Source organism: Mytilus galloprovincialis, chromosome 5 (genome assembly GCF_965363235.1).
Source record: "Mytilus galloprovincialis chromosome 5, xbMytGall1.hap1.1, whole genome shotgun sequence".
Taxonomy (NCBI): Eukaryota; Metazoa; Mollusca; class Bivalvia; order Mytilida; family Mytilidae; genus Mytilus; species Mytilus galloprovincialis.
The window spans coordinates 69,841,031-69,859,126 of NC_134842.1; the positions used below are offsets into that span (position 1 = coordinate 69,841,031).

Here is an 18,096-nt window from a genome sequence, read left to right on the forward strand (position 1 = left end):
GCACCGGCTTGAAAAAATAAAACCATATAAAGAAGCAACTTCGAACATCTCTTTACTTTAAGCGGCATTTTCACATGAGTAGAATATAAGGTCAACGTTTGAAACTTTCCGTGGTACAACGTCAAAATCATTGTTTTATTAGGAACGTCGTGTAACGCTGAGTGGCACCAATACCGTGCGTAACGTCAGTGCGAAAACTAAGAAAATGCTTATTTGGGCCCTTTTTGGCCCCTAATTCCTAAACTGTTGGGACCAAAACTTACAAAATCAATCCAAACCTTCCTTTTATGGTCTTGCTGTTTAAATTGCATAGAATAGATTTCTATTTACTTAAACTAAAGTTATAGTGCGAAAACCAAAAGTATTTGGACGACGACGACAACGCCAACGTGATACCAATATACGACCAAAAAATTAAAATTTTTGCGGTCGTATAAAAAAGTTAAAACACTTTACCCATCTTGGTCATTGGGTCCAAACATCCTTAGGTAATTCCCTATCATTTGTACTTATTGTTGACAAAGCTGTGCCGTAGGGAATTTTTGATAAATTAAAGGTGGGAGGTGGTAACACTACCCAAACTTTAAACCTTATAAAACCTTACCCACCTTGGTCCCATCATTTGTACTAAGTGTGGACAAAACCTTTCCCCAGGGGATTTTTTTTATGCATTGCAGAATAAAGGAGGTTGTTTCACCCTACCATAACTTTGGAACTCAACTAAAATAGTCCCACCTTTTACCACCTGGGGATTCGGGTCAAAGCCACCTTAGGCAATTGGCTATTATTGGTACCGTGTGTGGATAAAAGCTTAGCATAAGGTTGTCTTAAACACATTTCATTTACCTTAAACTTCTCATTTCCTCTTGCTAAACTGCATCTGCTATGATTCTTTAATATGTACACATGTATGAATTTAAATGAAAATTTACACAGTCAAAGCTTATTTGACAAAAATAATCAAAATTATACTAAACCAAAGTGAACCAGAAAGTTGGGCATGGTAAAGACTGTAGTACAGGCACAAATACATCAACTTATATGCATAAGAGCATGTTTCCCTCTTTTTCTTTGAAGTAACCCAGTTTTAACATGACTGCATAAAATTCAAAATCGCAAAGTTTAAACAAATTTGGTAGAAATACAGGATAGTTAAAGAAAAGTTATTGAAATTTTAAAATTTTTAACCCCAAAGTGAATATTTGTGGACACTGCAACCAACGACAAAAGTCGCAGGCTCAACGAAAACCATGAAAGAGGATCAACATTGATACATAAGGTTTTAACAAGTGAAATAAAATGTAAGTAACAGATGGCATCACCTAGCCAAAATTTAACAATGAACACAAATAGAAAACATTTACATTATTTGATTGTCAAGTCTAAAAATAAACACTGTACTTCAGAATCATAAAATTTACTAATTGTAAATATACTGCATCAACATAATAATACATACTGGTCATATATATATAACGTAACGGTAACCAAATTGCACCGAGTACCCAAATTGCACCTATTAAGCCAAAATAGTAAAAATAATCTAACAAGATTTCCTAGAGACCGTAAACTATTTGTATTTTTATGATTTGATACTATGCACATCTTTCAACATAGGTAAAACTATTTAGATATGCACAAAACGTTCACAGTATTTATCAACAGGTGAAGTGTTTACTAAAAAAGCAAAATGTACTGAAACGTCACCATGCGACGTCATCTTTTTAAAATGATCAAATACAATATGTTACAAGTATCCATTTAAAAAAAAAATAAAGAGTAAACATGGACAAATATCCAATTGTTCAAAATATTTGAAGAAATTAAATAAAAGCTCTGTTATTAGAATTTTGACAGTGCGAATTTAAGCATGGATGCAATTTGGGTACTCCTCATTTCAGAATCATTGATGGTTTGGAGGTCAGTTTAGACCAATTTTTCTATGATTCCATATGGATTAAAAATGAAATTGGTGTACTTCTATAATAAAGAAGGATACGGCTACAAAATAAACACAGAATGGAAATTTTTGTCTTTATCATAAAAAAACGTAGGTGAAAAAACTGTCAAAATAGGTGCAATTTGGGTACCGTCACGTTATATACACCAAGTGGTCCATAATTTGTATCATGATTACATTAATACTTTGTTCCATTGCATGATTTGTACCCATTTGATACAGGCTGTTTTTGTTTTGTTTGATTCATCATTCCTAATAAGGCCCTTAGTTTTCTCGTTTGAATTGTTTTACATTTTCTTATCAGGGCCTTTTATAGCTGACTATGCGGTATGGGCTTTGCTCATTGTTGAAGGCCATGCGGTGACCTATAGTTGTTAATGTTTGTGTCATTTTGGTCTTTTGTGGATAGTTGTCTCATTGGCAATCATACCACGTCTTCTTTTTTATATTTGCACATAATTTTTTCCAAGTGTTATATGTCTTAAATTGTATTTTAAACTTAATTATCTTTTTCAATTAGAGCGTTCATTTTTTTGCATACACAGGTCCAAGTTCTACTTATTTTCATTCTTCTAAATAATCAAAATTTGTATTCATTGAAATGTATACTAAAGTAATTCAACAGTATAACCAAAATCATATATAAAATAGTGTATAATGTTGCAAAGCATGAGCCAATAAAAAACAGTATTGTGCCTGCACAATTTCTACTTTCAGAATGATAAAACAGAAAAAACTATATTGACAATCCTGTGTATTGTTAGCTTAATTTTGTTGTAAAATTTAATATAGAAAATGTAGAAAAATGATGAAAATTTTACAGATCATAACTATAAAACAACATTTTTGCTGTAAAATTAGTCAGTTGGCATTTCAACAACCAGACCTATAGTTTCGTCATTTGATCTAAATAATTTGTTTAATACTCCCGGACAGTTCGCATTTGAATTTCATTATTTCTCAAAAGATCACAATTTGAAGTTCGTTCGTCGTCATTTGAACGCATTTTCGTCACAATTGATATAAATTCCCATCAAAAACTTTGGACATTTCCATTTAAAAAATGACTTGAAATAAGTTCCTGTACTTTACATGATTAAACATATTTATCCTTGTCAACACAAATCACAAAAAAAATCACAGACACTGGATTTCTAATACTAGCAGTATTTCTTTGTCTTTGGTGTCAATTTTTGTTCACTATAGCACTTGTTGTAAAAACATGAGATTGAATAAGATGCATGGTTGTTTTATTTGAACAATTAAGTCAAGTATAATTCAATATGTGGAAGATGATCTAGATGATTGAGATAATGAAACAATCACTGCCTATTAGTATAGTGTCGGTCTAGTACAAAGCGGGGTTAATATTCATTTATCATTATCATGTTCTCGTCCTGAATATGCATCTGACTTGCCACTGGACGTTAAACAACCATCCATCCATCCATCCATACGATTGAAGTATTTTGGCTACATGGTTATTTCACTTGCGATACATACATGTAAATGTTTCATTCATGAATACAAATACCTTAAATTAATTGGCACTAAATGCATTAACAACAAATGACCTATTACAGGTTATTGCATATACAATGATATTAATCATACTGTTATTAACTATAACAATGTTCGAGACTATAAAGCACAGATAGAACTTGACTGGTACGGAATGCGTTGTTTTCGTAGTCAGCAAGCCGCAGTACGTGGCGGATCCAGAACTTTTCATAAAAGGGGGGGGGGGGGGCTGACTAACAGAAGGCGGGCACACTCCAGTCATGCTTCCGTGATTATCTAATCACCGAATTTTTTCCCATGAAAAAGGGGGACCCCCCCCTCGGAATCCGCCTATGGCAAGATATGCACACATTCAGATTAAATCCGATCTCTTGTAAAAAATCGGAGATCGGAGACAGATCCAGGCTCTAAGAAACAGGGCGTGATTGTTCGTTTTAACGATTTTTGAGCAAACAATTAGATGATTTAGATCAAAAGGGCTCTCTATACTAGCATTGATTTTTTATGGGTCGTTCCTCAAAATACAGATTTTGTTCCGTTTCGTTGTGTTTCGTTTCGTTTCGCTCTGTTTCGTTTCGTTTCGCCGTGTTTCGTTTCGTTTCGCCATGTTTCGTTTCGTTTCGCTCTGTTTCGTTTCTGTTCCGTTTCTCACTTTACCGGGACCCCTTTATCTCCCCTGATTTACTGGAAGCAATGGATTCTGACGTGCCGTCCTGCTCTGGAGCCAAAAAACGTCGCAAATCAACAGATCAAATAGACGATCCTGTTTTTGTTGAATTCCACTCGAACGAACCATTGATGGCGTTACTTAACAACAGTGTCTCGGCTTTAAAGAAAAGAAACGAGTTCTCTTTATGTATGCTTAAAATTTCCCATTGTAATGGAATGGCTCCAAAAAACTTCTCAAAAGCTTTTTGCCAAACAGAACGATATAAGTGCACTGATGAAGCTTCTTCATCATCATCTACATTGAGCCCAAAGCATGTTATGTTGTTTTCCATGTCCAGTATCTTTTGTTACGGAGAAGAATTGTTGTGTAGTTTTCTGAAACCAAAAAGTGAGACTTGCCTTCCTCAAAGAAAAGGTGCAAAAATTGCATTATCAAAGCTTTTGTATTTTCTTTCAGAAGAAACTGGCGGTAAGATTTATAAAAATATTCTATGGGCATTACTGGTCCAAGACCAGTTACTATATGAAATTCTTTGTTTTTATCAAATATTTTTTTTCAGGAACATCTGTTGAAAATATTCTTTTAGCATAAACTGATAAAAGCGCAGTGTTCTCCCCTTCACAATTGCTCGGATGTGAATGATATTTGGTTAATATAGTAAACATGGTATCCTGAGTTGGATGCTGATGATGAAGTGGCCATTTTTTAAATGGCTGCCATTTTCCGGCCAATGTTTACACTTGCTCAGATTTCAACAATATTTGTTTTTTTAAAGTAAACATGATATCCTTAGTTGAATGCTGATGATGAGAATGTTGAATAACCATGATTAAACTTCTTAATATGTTTTAGCTCAATTTACAACAAACATTAATATATTAATTTAGTTTAAAGGTCATTGTTTACCAGGTGAGCGATTCAGGCTCTTGAGAGCCTCTTGTTTAATATTAGTGTAAAAACATGTAGTAAGTTGCATTTCACATCACATGGAATGTATTTCACATCACATGTAATGTCATATGCATAAAAAACAATTTGCATATACATATAAGATTTAATTAACAAATGATAAGTGTAAATTATTTTAAATTTTTACTTGTTTTAAAATTTGTGACCTAATATTAATCAGCTTTTGTATAATATACTTTATTTGCAATCATTCAAATATAATAGCTGCACTATTTCAGTAACCTGAACGATTAAATTTTATAAATCTATAAGGAATTTTTTTTTTATTTGTCAAAAGTTATCATCTTTTTCTGCAAATGATTTTAAAAAATGCAATTTTTAATTTTGAGTTCATTTTTTCTCAAACTTCTTTTTTTTACACCTTTAATATCAAACTCTGAGCTGAGTGAGAAGTTAAAGTTTCACATATTTTTTTAAATTCAATGATTTTTAAAAGAGTTCATGATTAATTTATGAACTTTTTGATATCATAAACTGACTTTATTCAGAAAATGATTATGACAAAGTTAAGGAAATTACTTTAATCTTTTTATTTGTTGTTGAAAATTATCATATCAGTCAATGTTTACAGTAGAAAATTGAGAATGAGTCCCATCCATGTTGTTTTGTTGTTGAAAATCATAAAATTTGTTAAAAAAAGGGGGGGAATGTAAAAAAAAAAGAATTAAAAGCCAACAAATAATGTGATAAAGATATAACATTACCAATATGGATTTATTTATATTATATCACATCACGTAGCCGGTAGTGTGCTTAAAACATGACAATAATCAAAGTTTTATCAAAATTTTGACAAAGATTGTACTGTCAACAAAGGGAGATTACTTGTAATTTACCTATCGGGAACGCTTCGTCAGAAATTTGACACATCGAAGTGGCACATTTCCGTCTCCCGAAATTCGAAGTGGCACAAATTTGATATGATGTAGTCCAAGTCATGCCTCAATACATATTTTAAATTCAGCATAGGTTTTGGAGAAGTTAAGAAAGAAATTTTTGTTTTAATTTTCAAATCACAGCGGTTTTCGATGACCACCTCAAGTTTGAAGACGTAATATGAGAATTTAAAGTAGTTTATTACAAAAATGAGGTGATAGAAATATTATTAGCTCACCTTTCCTAAAAGGAAATGTGAGCTTTTGCCATCACTTGGCGTCGGTCGTCGTCCGTCGTCGTCGTAAACTATTTCAAAGATCTTCTCCTCAGAAACTACTGAACCAATTACAACCAAACTTTAGCTGAATGATCCTTAGGGTATTTAAAATAAAGGTTGTGTTTTATTTTCCATTTTGTCAAAAAACATGGCCGCCATGGCTAAAAATAGAACATAGGGGTAAAATGCAGTTTTGGGCTTATATCTCAAAAACTAAAGCATTTAGAGCAAATCTGACATGGGGGTAAAAATGTTCATTAGGTCAAGATCTATCAGCCCTGAAATTTTCAGATGAATCAAACAACCCATTGTTGGGTTGCTGCCACTTAATTGGTAATTTTAAGGAAATTTTGCAGTTTTTGGTCATTATCTTAAATATTATTATAGATAAAGAAAAACTGTAAACAGCAAAAATGATCAGCAAAGTAAAATCTACAAATAAGTTAATATGACCAAAATTGTCAATTGACCCCTTAAGGAGTTATTGTCCTTTAATGTCAATTTTTCACAATTTGTTCATCATATTTGCTAACTTAAAAAATCTTCTCCTCTGAAACTACTCAACCAAATTCAACCAAACTTCAACTGAATGATCAGTAGGGTATATAAGTTTGTGTTTTATTTTTTATTTCGTCAAAAAGCATGGCCGTCATGGCTAAAAATAGAACACAGGGTAAAATGCAGTTTTTGGCTTATATCTCAAAAACTCCAGCATTTAGAGCAAATAAGACAAGAAGTTAAAGTATTAATTAGGTCAAGGTCTACCTGTCCTGAAATTTTTAGCGGAATTGGGTAACTGGTTTTTCAGTTATTGCCCCTGAATTGATGATTTTAAAGAAATTTTGCAGTTTTTGGTTATTATCTTAAATATTATTATAGATACAGATAAACTGTAAACAGCAAAAATGTTAAGCAAAGTAAGATCTACAAATAAGTCAATATGACCAAAATTGTCAAGTGACCCCTTAAGGAGTAATTGCTCTTTAAAGACATTTTTCAGAATTTGTTCATCATGTTGACTTACTTTAACCCTTTAGCCCCCAATCCCGCCTGTAGTCGTGATGGCAACAGTCATTCAGTTATGGTCAATATGGCCCTCCATAATTTATCAGGAAATGACCCTGCTGAACTGTGTTGATGGCAGGGTGTTCAATCTTGTAATTCATAGTCCATTAACTGTTTTCAGATGTGTTGTTAAAAAAATATGACAACTTTAATGCCCTCCTAGGAGTCAAAAATCGGAAAACTGTAAAAAGTAGCCAAAATCAGGTGGGGTGGGTGTCTTTTGATGACCACCCAGTGAATGGTATTGGCCACAGGTATTAACTATTACCCTTAATACATGCATGGGTAGTTGAGGAACACAAAGAGGTAGCAAATAGCCCCAACAAAGCTGTTCTGTAAAAATTAGGGCACTGTTTAGTCAGAAATGTGTAAAAATTGACATTTTGGCAGACCTGGCTTGTCAATAATGATTCCCCAGCAAGACAATCAAGTCAAATTTACTTCCAATCAGCATGGATGGTTAGCAGTTACTACAAGGTAATAGTTGAATGACCAAAAAACACATTTGTGTCCATGTTCACCTCTCAAGGTCATTTCAAAATCGGAAAATAGGCTGAGAATTACCATTTTTCAGCTGGGGTGGCTTCAATACAGCCAGAAAATATACCAACTCCCACCCCCTCCCTCCCATGCCGTCCGCCCCCAAAACTCAATACTTAGTTTTACAGATCAGTATCAGTTGCAGCATCAGGGTTCAACTAATTTGCATATAATTTGCATAAGTTTGCAAATTTTTGAAAATGCTTGATTTTCCAAAAATCTCTTGGGGTCGAATGAGTAAAAAAATCTTCTCCTTTGAAACTGCTGTATCAATTTCAGCCAAACTTAGGCTGAATGAGTTTCAGAGTATCAGTATAAATTTTATATTTTATTTCCTTGTATGTCAAGAAACATAGCTCCTATGGCTAAATTTTTAGTTGAAATAACTTAAAGGGTAAACATTATTAAATAGATTTCCACAACTTGAGGTAATTTATGATAAAATGACATCACAAAACGAACAGAACCAGAATCAGAAATTTAAAAATTTTTGTAATATAATAAATAAATCAACCAACATATAAAAAAACAAATAAAACTTGCAAAAATTAATCAAAAACCCTCTTCGACGCCGCTTTTTATGTGTAACGTCGTGTTTTAGGAACATCGTGCCCATCGTTTGACAGTAAATACACAGCAATTGATACGTCCATTCACCCTCATTACCACAAACCACGGAGTTGTGCGCTTCTTTAAAAAAGGGTGCTAGGCTATAAAATATATAAGTTTCTCACAGAAGGTAACTAAAGAAGGTGACCAAAGATTTTGCGACGATACAAATATTAAACTTTACAATATGAATAAATAGCTTTAATCAATGAATTCAAATAGCAAAAGCTATGCAATTAACAGATATATATATACTTATTCAGCTTCATGTAAATTATTTAACAATGAAATACATTAAATATGAAATTTGGAGTTTTACCAAGGGAGCTAATAATTAATTAATGACACTGTCTGCCATACAGCATTTCGGGGGCTCTCCCTCTGGTATCTTTCGTCCCTCTTTTATAGCTGATTATGCGGGGGCTTTTCTAGTTATTGGGGGCATTATGATATGACCTATAGTTGTTAATTTCTGTGTCATTTAGTGTCTTGGCAATCATAATACATATTCCTTAATATATATAGTGATGTCGTTATTACGACAAGTTATGTCGAAATTACGACAAAGCGATGTCGTTATAACGACATATTATGTCGAAATTACGACATAGCGATGTCGTTATAACGACATATTATGTCGAAATTACGACATAGCGATGTCGTTATAACGACGTGTTATGTCGAAATTACGACATAGCGATGTCGTTATAACGACATATTATGTCGAAATTACGACAAAGCAATGTCGTTATAACGACATGTTATGTCGAAATTACGACATGCTATGTCGTAATTACGACATAATTTTTTTTTTTTTGAATGGCCCTTATCGGCTTCCGTAGGTAGGGGACTAATTGTATTGCCATGCAATTCTCTCAGAATGCTGGATACTATCCATGCTGGTCTGTGTCCACACTTGTTGAAATAAAAACAGACCTTAATTAGTTTCCTATTTGTTAATTCAGGGTTAAATCAAATATACAGATTTGCATCCTACGGTGTCTTCCCTCTATTCCCACTTTTTACAAATCAGTATTCCTTCTATTCCCACATGCAAATAACAATAGATGTTTTTATAACATTTAAGGTTAATTAAAATTAACCTGAGATTTACCTGTATTTTTGCAATATATTATATACATTTTTAGCTCTCCTTTCCTAAAAGGAAATGTGAGCTTTTGCCATCACTTGGCTTCCTCCGTCGTCGTCGTCGTCCGTCCGTCTGTCCGTCCAGTGTAAACTAGTTAAAAGATCTTCTCCTCTGAAACTACTGAACCAATTCCAACCAAACTGCAGCTGAATGATCCTTGGGGTATCTAGATTAAAGTTTGTGTTTTATTTACTGTTTCGTCAAAAAACATGGCCGCCATGGCTAAAAATAGAACATAGGGGTAAAATGCAGTTTTTGGGTTATATCTCAAAAACTAAAGCATTTAGAGCAAATCTGACAGGAGGTAAAGTTGTTCAATAGGTCAAGATCTATCAGCCCTGAAATTTTTAGACGAATGGAACAACCCATTGTGGGGTTGCTGCCAATTAATTGATAATTTTAAGCAAATTTTGCAGTTTTTGGTTATTTTGTTGAATGTCATTATAGATAAAGATAAACTGTAATTAGCAAAAATAAAAATGTTCAGCAAAGTAAGATCTACAAATAAGTTATTTATAATAACCAAAATTGTAAATTGACCCCTTAAGGAGTTATTGGCCTTTAAAGACAATTTTACACAATTTGTTCATCATATTTGTTCACTTTCAAAAATTTTCTTCTCTGAAACTACTGAACGAATAGCAGGTAAAAAGACATGGCCGCCATGGCTAAAAATAGAACATAGGTTAAAATGCAGTTTTTTGCTTGTATTTCAAAAACTAAACATGTCTGTCAGTCAGTTTTTACATGACCTCAACCTCATTTCATGGATCAGTGAACAAGGTTAAGTTAACAGGGTTTAGTCCATATCTCAAAAACTATAAGCAATAGGTCTTCTATGTTTGGTGTGTGGAATGATTGTAAGCTGTACATGTCCAGCTGGCAGGTGTCATCTGACCTTAACCTCATTTTCATGGTTCAGTGGTCAAAGTTAAATTTTTGTGCTTTGGTCTTTTAAGCAGATACTATTAGTATTCAGTCAATTATATTTAGTGTATGGAATGATTGTAAGGTGTACATTTCCAACTGACAGGTGTCATCTGACCTTAACCTCATTTTGATGGTTCAGTGGTCAAAGTTAATTTTTAGCTCACCTTTCCTAAAAGGAAATGTGAGCTTTTGCCATCACTTGGCGTCCGTTTGCGTCCGTCAACGTCGTAAACTATTTCAAAGATCTTCTTCTCTGAAACTACTGAACCAATTTCAACCAAACTTTAGCTGAATGATCCTTAGGGTATCTAGAATAAAGTTTGTGTTTTATTTTCCATTTCGTCAAAAAACATGGCCGCTATGGCTAAAAATAGAACATAGGGGTAAAATGCAGTTTTTAGAGCAAATCTGATTAGGTGAATTTGTTCATCAGTTCAAGATCTATATATTGTTGGGTTGCTGCCACTTAATAGGTAATTTTAAGGAAATTTTACAGTTTTTGGTCATTATCTTGAATATTATTATAGATACAGAGAAACTGTAAAAAGCAAAAATGTTCAGCAAAGTAAGATCTACAAATAAGTCAATAATACCAAATTTGTCAATTGACCTCTTAAGGAGTTATTGTCCTTTAATGACAATTTTACACAATTTGTTCATCATATTTGCTAACTTTTAAAAATCTTCTCCTCTGAATCTACTGAACCAATTTCAACAAAACTTAAGGTGAATGATCATTAGGGTGTCTAGAATAAAGTTTGTGTTTTATTTTCTGTTTCCTTAAAAAAGATGGCTGTCATGGCTAAAAGTAGAACATTGGGTAAAATGCAGTTTTTTGCTTATATCTCAAAAACTAAAGCATTTAGAGCAAATCTGACTTAGGTGAATTTGTTCATTAGTTCAAGATCTATCAGCCCTGAAATTTTCAGAGGAATCAAACAACCCATTGTTGGGTTGCTGCCACTTAATTGGTAATTTTAAGGAAATTTTGCAGTTTTTGGTCATTATCTTGAATATTATTATAGATAAAGAGAAACTGTTAACAGCAAAACTGTTCAGCAAAGTAAGATCTACAAATAAGTCAATAATACCAAAATTGTCATTGACCTTTTAAGGAGTTATTGCCCTTTGAATATATTTTACTCAATTTGTTTACTTGTTAGCTTACTTTAAAAAATCCTCTCCCTTGAAACTGCTGAATAAATTTCAGCCAAACTCAGGCTGAATGAGTTTCAGAGTATCTAGTATAAATTTTATATTTATTTCCTTGTACATCAAGAAACATAGCCTGTATGGCTAAAATAGAATATAGGGGTAAAATGCATTTTTTTGCTTTTGAAGAAGATATTACCAGATTCAAGAATATTTATTTATATTGAAAAGCCAAAATAATCATTGATGAAAGATTTAAGCAAATAATTTAAGGTGAGCGATTTAGGCTCTTGAGAGCCTCTTGTTTGTGTTTTGGTCTATTTCTCATATACTATTGGCATCCAGTCAATTATATTTGGTGTATGGAATGTTTGTAACTGTAAACTGTGCATGTCTGTCTGGCAATAATCATCTGACCTTGACCTCATTTTTAGCTCACCTTTCCTAAAAGGACATGTGAGCCTTTGCTATCACTTGGCGTCCGTCGTCGTCATCCGTCGTCGTCATCCGTCGTCGTCATCAACTATTTCAAAGATCATCTCCTCTGAAACTACTGAACCAATTACAACCAAATTTAAGCTGAATGATCCTTAGGGTATCTAGAATAAAGTTTGTGTTTTATTTTCCATTTCATCAAAAAAAATGGCCAGCATGGCTAAAAATAGAACATAGGGGTAAAATGCAGTTTTTGGCTTATATCTCAAAAACTAAAGCATTTAGAGCAAATCTGACATGGGTTAAAGATGTTCATTATGTCAAGATCTATCAGCAACGAGCATGTGTTGATTGTGCCAGGAATCCCTATCCCACAACATAGAATTTCACTTTTAAGAGACACTTTTACCATTTTTAATTAGTTTATTGAACATTGAGATATTTTCGATATTCCCGGACTACTCTGACATGATTGTTAAATGTAGTTACATCTAAAGCCACAAAAAATACAATTGCTCTCAGTGATCAGTAATGATGTAGTCAGAGAAGGCATGACTTCGATCATCCGCTAGAAGGCACAACGCAATTTTCATAAATTCTGACTCAATCTGCCAAGGGTGAAGAGGAGGGGCACCGGATCGTAATCCTTGGCTAGCGAAGATGGATGACTGTCAGCAGGGGGACATTGTTTAACATAGGACTCTATGGGTAAAACATACAAATGTTCAAATAAGCTTATCAAAGCCAGGTGAGCGATCCAGGCTCTCATGAGCCTCTAGTTTCATTTGCATTTGAAGCATTTGCATTTGCATTTCAATTTCTTTTGATTTTAAAGCATCAACCCAGAAAATTTTAATTAGTTCCAAAGCATCCTGATCCATAATATCCTCCTCTACCAAATTTGTAACTTTTATGTTTCGAACTTCAAATTTCAACATTGAACATTTAACTTCTTATTCTAAATGTTTGCCTAACGCTAACAATTCAGACTTTTTCAGTGCCACCAGCAATTCCCTATTTGGATTCTCCATAAAGTTCTTTGCAGATAAACTTATAGTCATACTAGTTGTGATATGAAAAAAACTCATGGTTGTGATATGAAAAAACTCATGGTTGTGATATGAAACAATTAATTTAAACTTTGATCACTTTGTTTATTCTAAGTGAAATATTTGTGATCCCAGACAAGCCCCCAATTTCTGCTACATGTATGTGAAGTTTTTATAATAATATACTACAGAAAGACAATCTGATTAATTTCTAATATTTATTTTAAAATGAAACAATTTACAACAAATATTTATCAAGTTATGAATAATGTACATTGTAAGGACTGGCCTGAATATCAAAAGAATGTACTTGAATAATTAATATTCCTTTCTTCCAAGATGCTATATTCCAAGATGTACTTTTATTTTCAATTAAGCTTGTGTTTATAAGTCCAAGAAGTGATATCACTAAATATGTATATATCCAAAAATTTCCAAACATCCAATGATGAATCCTTAGTATCCCAATTAATCCATTACATGAAAGATACAGTAAACTCAGGCCGTCAGCCTTGTATAGGGTTTGAGCGTCATGCATGACCACAACTATTTGTTCATATAAAATTTACTACAAAGTATAAAAAATAAATGATTCACAGGTTTGTCTACAACAAACTTGTATTTATATAAAGTTATTAATAGAATGATGTAACAATAGACTGAGTTTTCTATAGAATATTATTATAAACATACTGAATTTAATATTAGATATAATTTACAAGACAAAAACATAACATTATTTACATTTATTGCTCCTTTTTTTTGAAGAAGACTTAAATTGTGAATATTTTGAATAGCTATCACATTTGTTTTCTACTGAAAGCAAAACAATTATGAGTTCCTAGTTTACACCAATTCTTGGTTTAAGACCCTGAAAATATGTTTACCTGCGTCTGAAAGTGTACTCTTTGTGGGCATCTTGAAAAGCCATTTCCTGTTGTTATTTTAGTCATAAGGGAAAACCAATTAACTTCAGGGGGTTTAATGATTGCTCCCTTAGGTGATTACTTCTGAGATATCTTTTAAAATATTATAGAATATGACAAGATTGTACAATAACTAGCATTCAGCTGATTCATTTGCAATATTAATTTTAGAAAGAACTGTGTGATGCATACTAATGTACACTGAAATTCATTTCTTTTATTTTCAGCTGCTGAAAAGGCTTTTGCAGAGGAAGACCGGAAGTTGACAGAGGCAGAATGGGCAGTTGTTTTAGCTCATCACCTGTTTTCAAAACTGTCTGTTTCATCATATTATCTTATTGACAAGGGGTACAGCAAATATGCAAGATGTCCATGTGGTTGTGACGGAATTTTAACCGGGGACTATGGGGACACAAGCATAGGTATTGGAGATTATTCTAGTAACCGTATATTTTATTTAGAGTTAAGTGATACATTTACATGTACAATGTAATGCCACAGAAGGAAGGTTGTGATTGCTTTTGGAGGTGATGGTTCCAACTGTTTATAGCAATAAGGGGCCCAAATCAAACATTTTTCTAGTTTTTGGACAATAACTTGTGAAATAATTTTTTGAATGCTCTGAAATTTTACCACAAAGTTCAATATTTTTTTCGTATCCAGCTAACTCGGCAGAGCACATTTTTAAAGCAGTGCATTTATGTCATGGTGTAACTAACATTTTGTTAACCCGATGTTGATTACCTGATATAGAGTGCACACATGTTTCATTGTTTTTTTTTCATCTGTGACTTCTGTTGCAGAAAGTGAGCCTATATGGATAATGAGGCAGCAGCTTTAGCTCATTACCTAAGAAATTTCAGAAGGTAGACAACCTTGTTGCTTCATGTGTAGAACTATTAGTCAGAAAGTAGTATAATTATTTGAGACAAAATGGTTCCTGTGCATTGCTATTACTTTTGAAATATTTAGAATATTTTTGTATTTTCTGCTACCTGGAGGCTTGTCATGTGCTTATGAGGAAAAGAATTTCTTCTCTTCAACTTTCGAACCCCTTTGCATTTCATTTATGAAACTAATGATGATTCCCCCATATGCTCATTGATATCCTGGTCAAATTTACATCACAATTTTTTTGCTGCATTCATGCACATATATATATTCTTTTTAAACGTGTACTGAAGTTCTTGGTTTTTTTTCACAAAATATATAGATACATATGTATATGTAAACTGTAAAAAAATGGTTTTATTTCCAAGCCAAGGAATTATACCTTCACCAAATGACAACAAACATTCCTCAAGCAGTTAATGATGTTTCTGCAAGTTAACTTTTTATATGATTTGCTTACTATTTATATGCAATGTTTTGCATTACAACATAATGCTTTTAAAAATGCTACTAGTTAAACAAATAGGAGAATTTAAGGTGTCACAATACAAAGATTTTTTCCCTACAATCACTAACCTTTAAAATGCTGTAACTTTCTTTAGAATGCATAAACATTAATAAAAGAGGTATATATAGATAGATAAAAGATTAATCTTTTAAATGAATGCAATATTTTTATTATGCAATTATTATGTAATTAGTGGCAAATTATCGGTCAGTTCACTTGAATGAATTTAGCTCTGTCATCTCTTTAACTATACTGAAAATTGTAACGTAATCTTAATCAACACATTATGGGCTTCAAAAGGGTGTCTCAAAATGTCCCTATGGTATGCCATTCTCTCATAAATCACTAATTAGTGTAAACATCCTAACCACATAAAAGAAGATAATGTTTGAATATGTGTAAAATTTGTTCTATACATTCTATCTGAAATCTGAGACACCTTTTGTAGATAATGGCCATAGGAACAACATATAACAAAATCAGCCCTCTAGGGATACCTATGCAGAAGCTAATTTCAATTGAAAGTGGAAATTTCATGAAAAATATTTAAGGCACAGTTAACATTATAATTGATTACATAATTGTAGCATACTACTAACATTGCATTAATTTGAGAGAGTAATCTGTTAGCTATCCATAACTACCACATTTATAAATTTTCAAGCAATATTAAGAAAGTTACAGCATTTTAAAACTTGGGAGTTGTTGGAGTTATGAAATCTTTGTATTGTGCTACCTTAAAGGAAGTTAGTATAGGTGGTGTTTGTTATAGATTGCTTTTCAAGTTTTGTTTTACAGGTTGTCCTGAAGTTTGGCATGGTTTTGTTGATCTCATGATGGGCATGATTGGCATAAATATAGCAACCATTGAACCAGATTCACCTGGTGGGTCAGGAAACCGTTCTTCAATAGAAGTAAAAATTGAAAATACAGATTTGAAATCTAATAAGGAGCAAATGATAGCACAGTCCATTGTATTTTCATTTCTGCAACAAAAACTGCATCCTGAGTTTGTAAACCATTTAATTCCAAGCATTGGTATATCAAAAGAGATGTTAGTTATATACTACTATGATTGTAAAAATGATGTACTTATTGAAAGTTCTCAGATGCCTTACATTCAAGATGAAAAACTGTGTATTCCGACCATAGTTGCTTTGTGGTTAGCATTGAATTTCAAGTACTTTTGTTCTGGTATAACCAAGGGCATGAATAACTCCAGTTACAAAGCAGGCTTCTTTGAACAAGTTGATGAAAAATTAAATCTGTATATGAATGTTAATATGCCATGTGGTAAGCACTATTCAAAGGAGGATAATACCTGGACATGGTTAGGAAAGCCAATAGAAGATGAACCTGCAGAAAAAGTCAAAGATATCAATAAGTTAGAACCTTGGTGAAATTTCTCATTTAGACAAAAACTTAATGTACACCATTGATCTTCTTTTTCCTGCCTAATCAACATCTTCTTTACCAATCAAAGAACAATACTTTATTTTGGATCTTCTTCAAGTGTTGTTGTCTATGTCTGCAGTAGTAAATAAAAGTTTCAGGTCAAAAGATTGATGAACATATGTTTTCCTACTTAAGGCACTCTTGCAAAACGAGGATATCTTCAATCAAGATGATTTTTAATGCAACTGCTCACATTTTCCTGTGAAAAAAAATGTGACATAAGTCGCCACTTTGTGTTTAAAGACCCTGACACTTCATTGTTAACAAATCGTAAATGGTAGATGCCATTTGAATGGGTAAAAACCAGAACCTGATTGGCAGGTCTAAAAACAGGAAAGTTATTTTTTTATACATTTTTAAAACTCTATAAAACTTAAACTAAAAACTGCATATATATATATATATAGCAAAGAAGTGATTTTTATTAACTTTATTGGTATATTTATTTGAAATATGTGATGTTGTATCTAGGCAATATTTTTTAGGGAAAATATTGATTTAAGTTGAAATGATAGAGCATTATTTTGAGTTGGAATTTACTCTTGTCCACTTACTGTATAACTTGAAAACAGCAAGTGATAAACACACCTGGTCTTCAGTTATGATCACAGTACCATTAAACTATTTAAATGAGGGTGAGTCCCCTGGGTAACCCCCCACCACTTGTAATTTGAGAATGTTCTTAATATCTTGTAAATGGTTGTGATCCCCACCCCTATTTAAACCATATATATTCTTGTTTGGGACAATAAAACTTTGGCAAATGAAATATAGCGCGAGTCCCTTGGGTCTTGACTTCTTAAGACTGGAGTTTGATGTGTCTTAAATTTTCATGAAATTAACCGAAATTTGAATTGTAAAGTTAAGTATTAAATTTACAAGCACTTCTTTGTTTCATTGTAAAGTTTATTTCATTGTCTTTTTGAAAATGTTAAGTTTTAAGAAATCAGTAACCGTTAACCCAAAAATAATTTTACTACTGGTGATTAACATTTTGAGATAAAAAGTATATATGTTCTCATATTCTTCATCTAAATATTATTTTATTGTTAACAATCTGTGTCAGAGATTCAGGACACTCCATTCACTATATTCTTGTTTTTCAATAAACTG

At 32.7% G+C, this 18,096-nt stretch overlaps 1 protein-coding gene across 1 annotated transcript; it reads left to right on the top strand.

Annotated features, from left to right (window-relative positions):
* The first annotated feature begins 4,129 nt into the window (after positions 1–4,129).
* Positions 4,130–17,090, top strand: LOC143076317 (uncharacterized). Its single transcript, XM_076252039.1, has 3 exons — positions 4,130–4,619; positions 14,357–14,551; positions 16,327–17,090. The coding sequence occupies exons 1-3, from the start codon at positions 4,175–4,177 to the stop codon at positions 16,926–16,928; spliced, it is 1,242 nt and encodes a 413-aa protein (XP_076108154.1). The 5' UTR covers positions 4,130–4,174; the 3' UTR covers positions 16,929–17,090.
* The last annotated feature ends 1,006 nt before the right edge of the window (positions 17,091–18,096 follow it).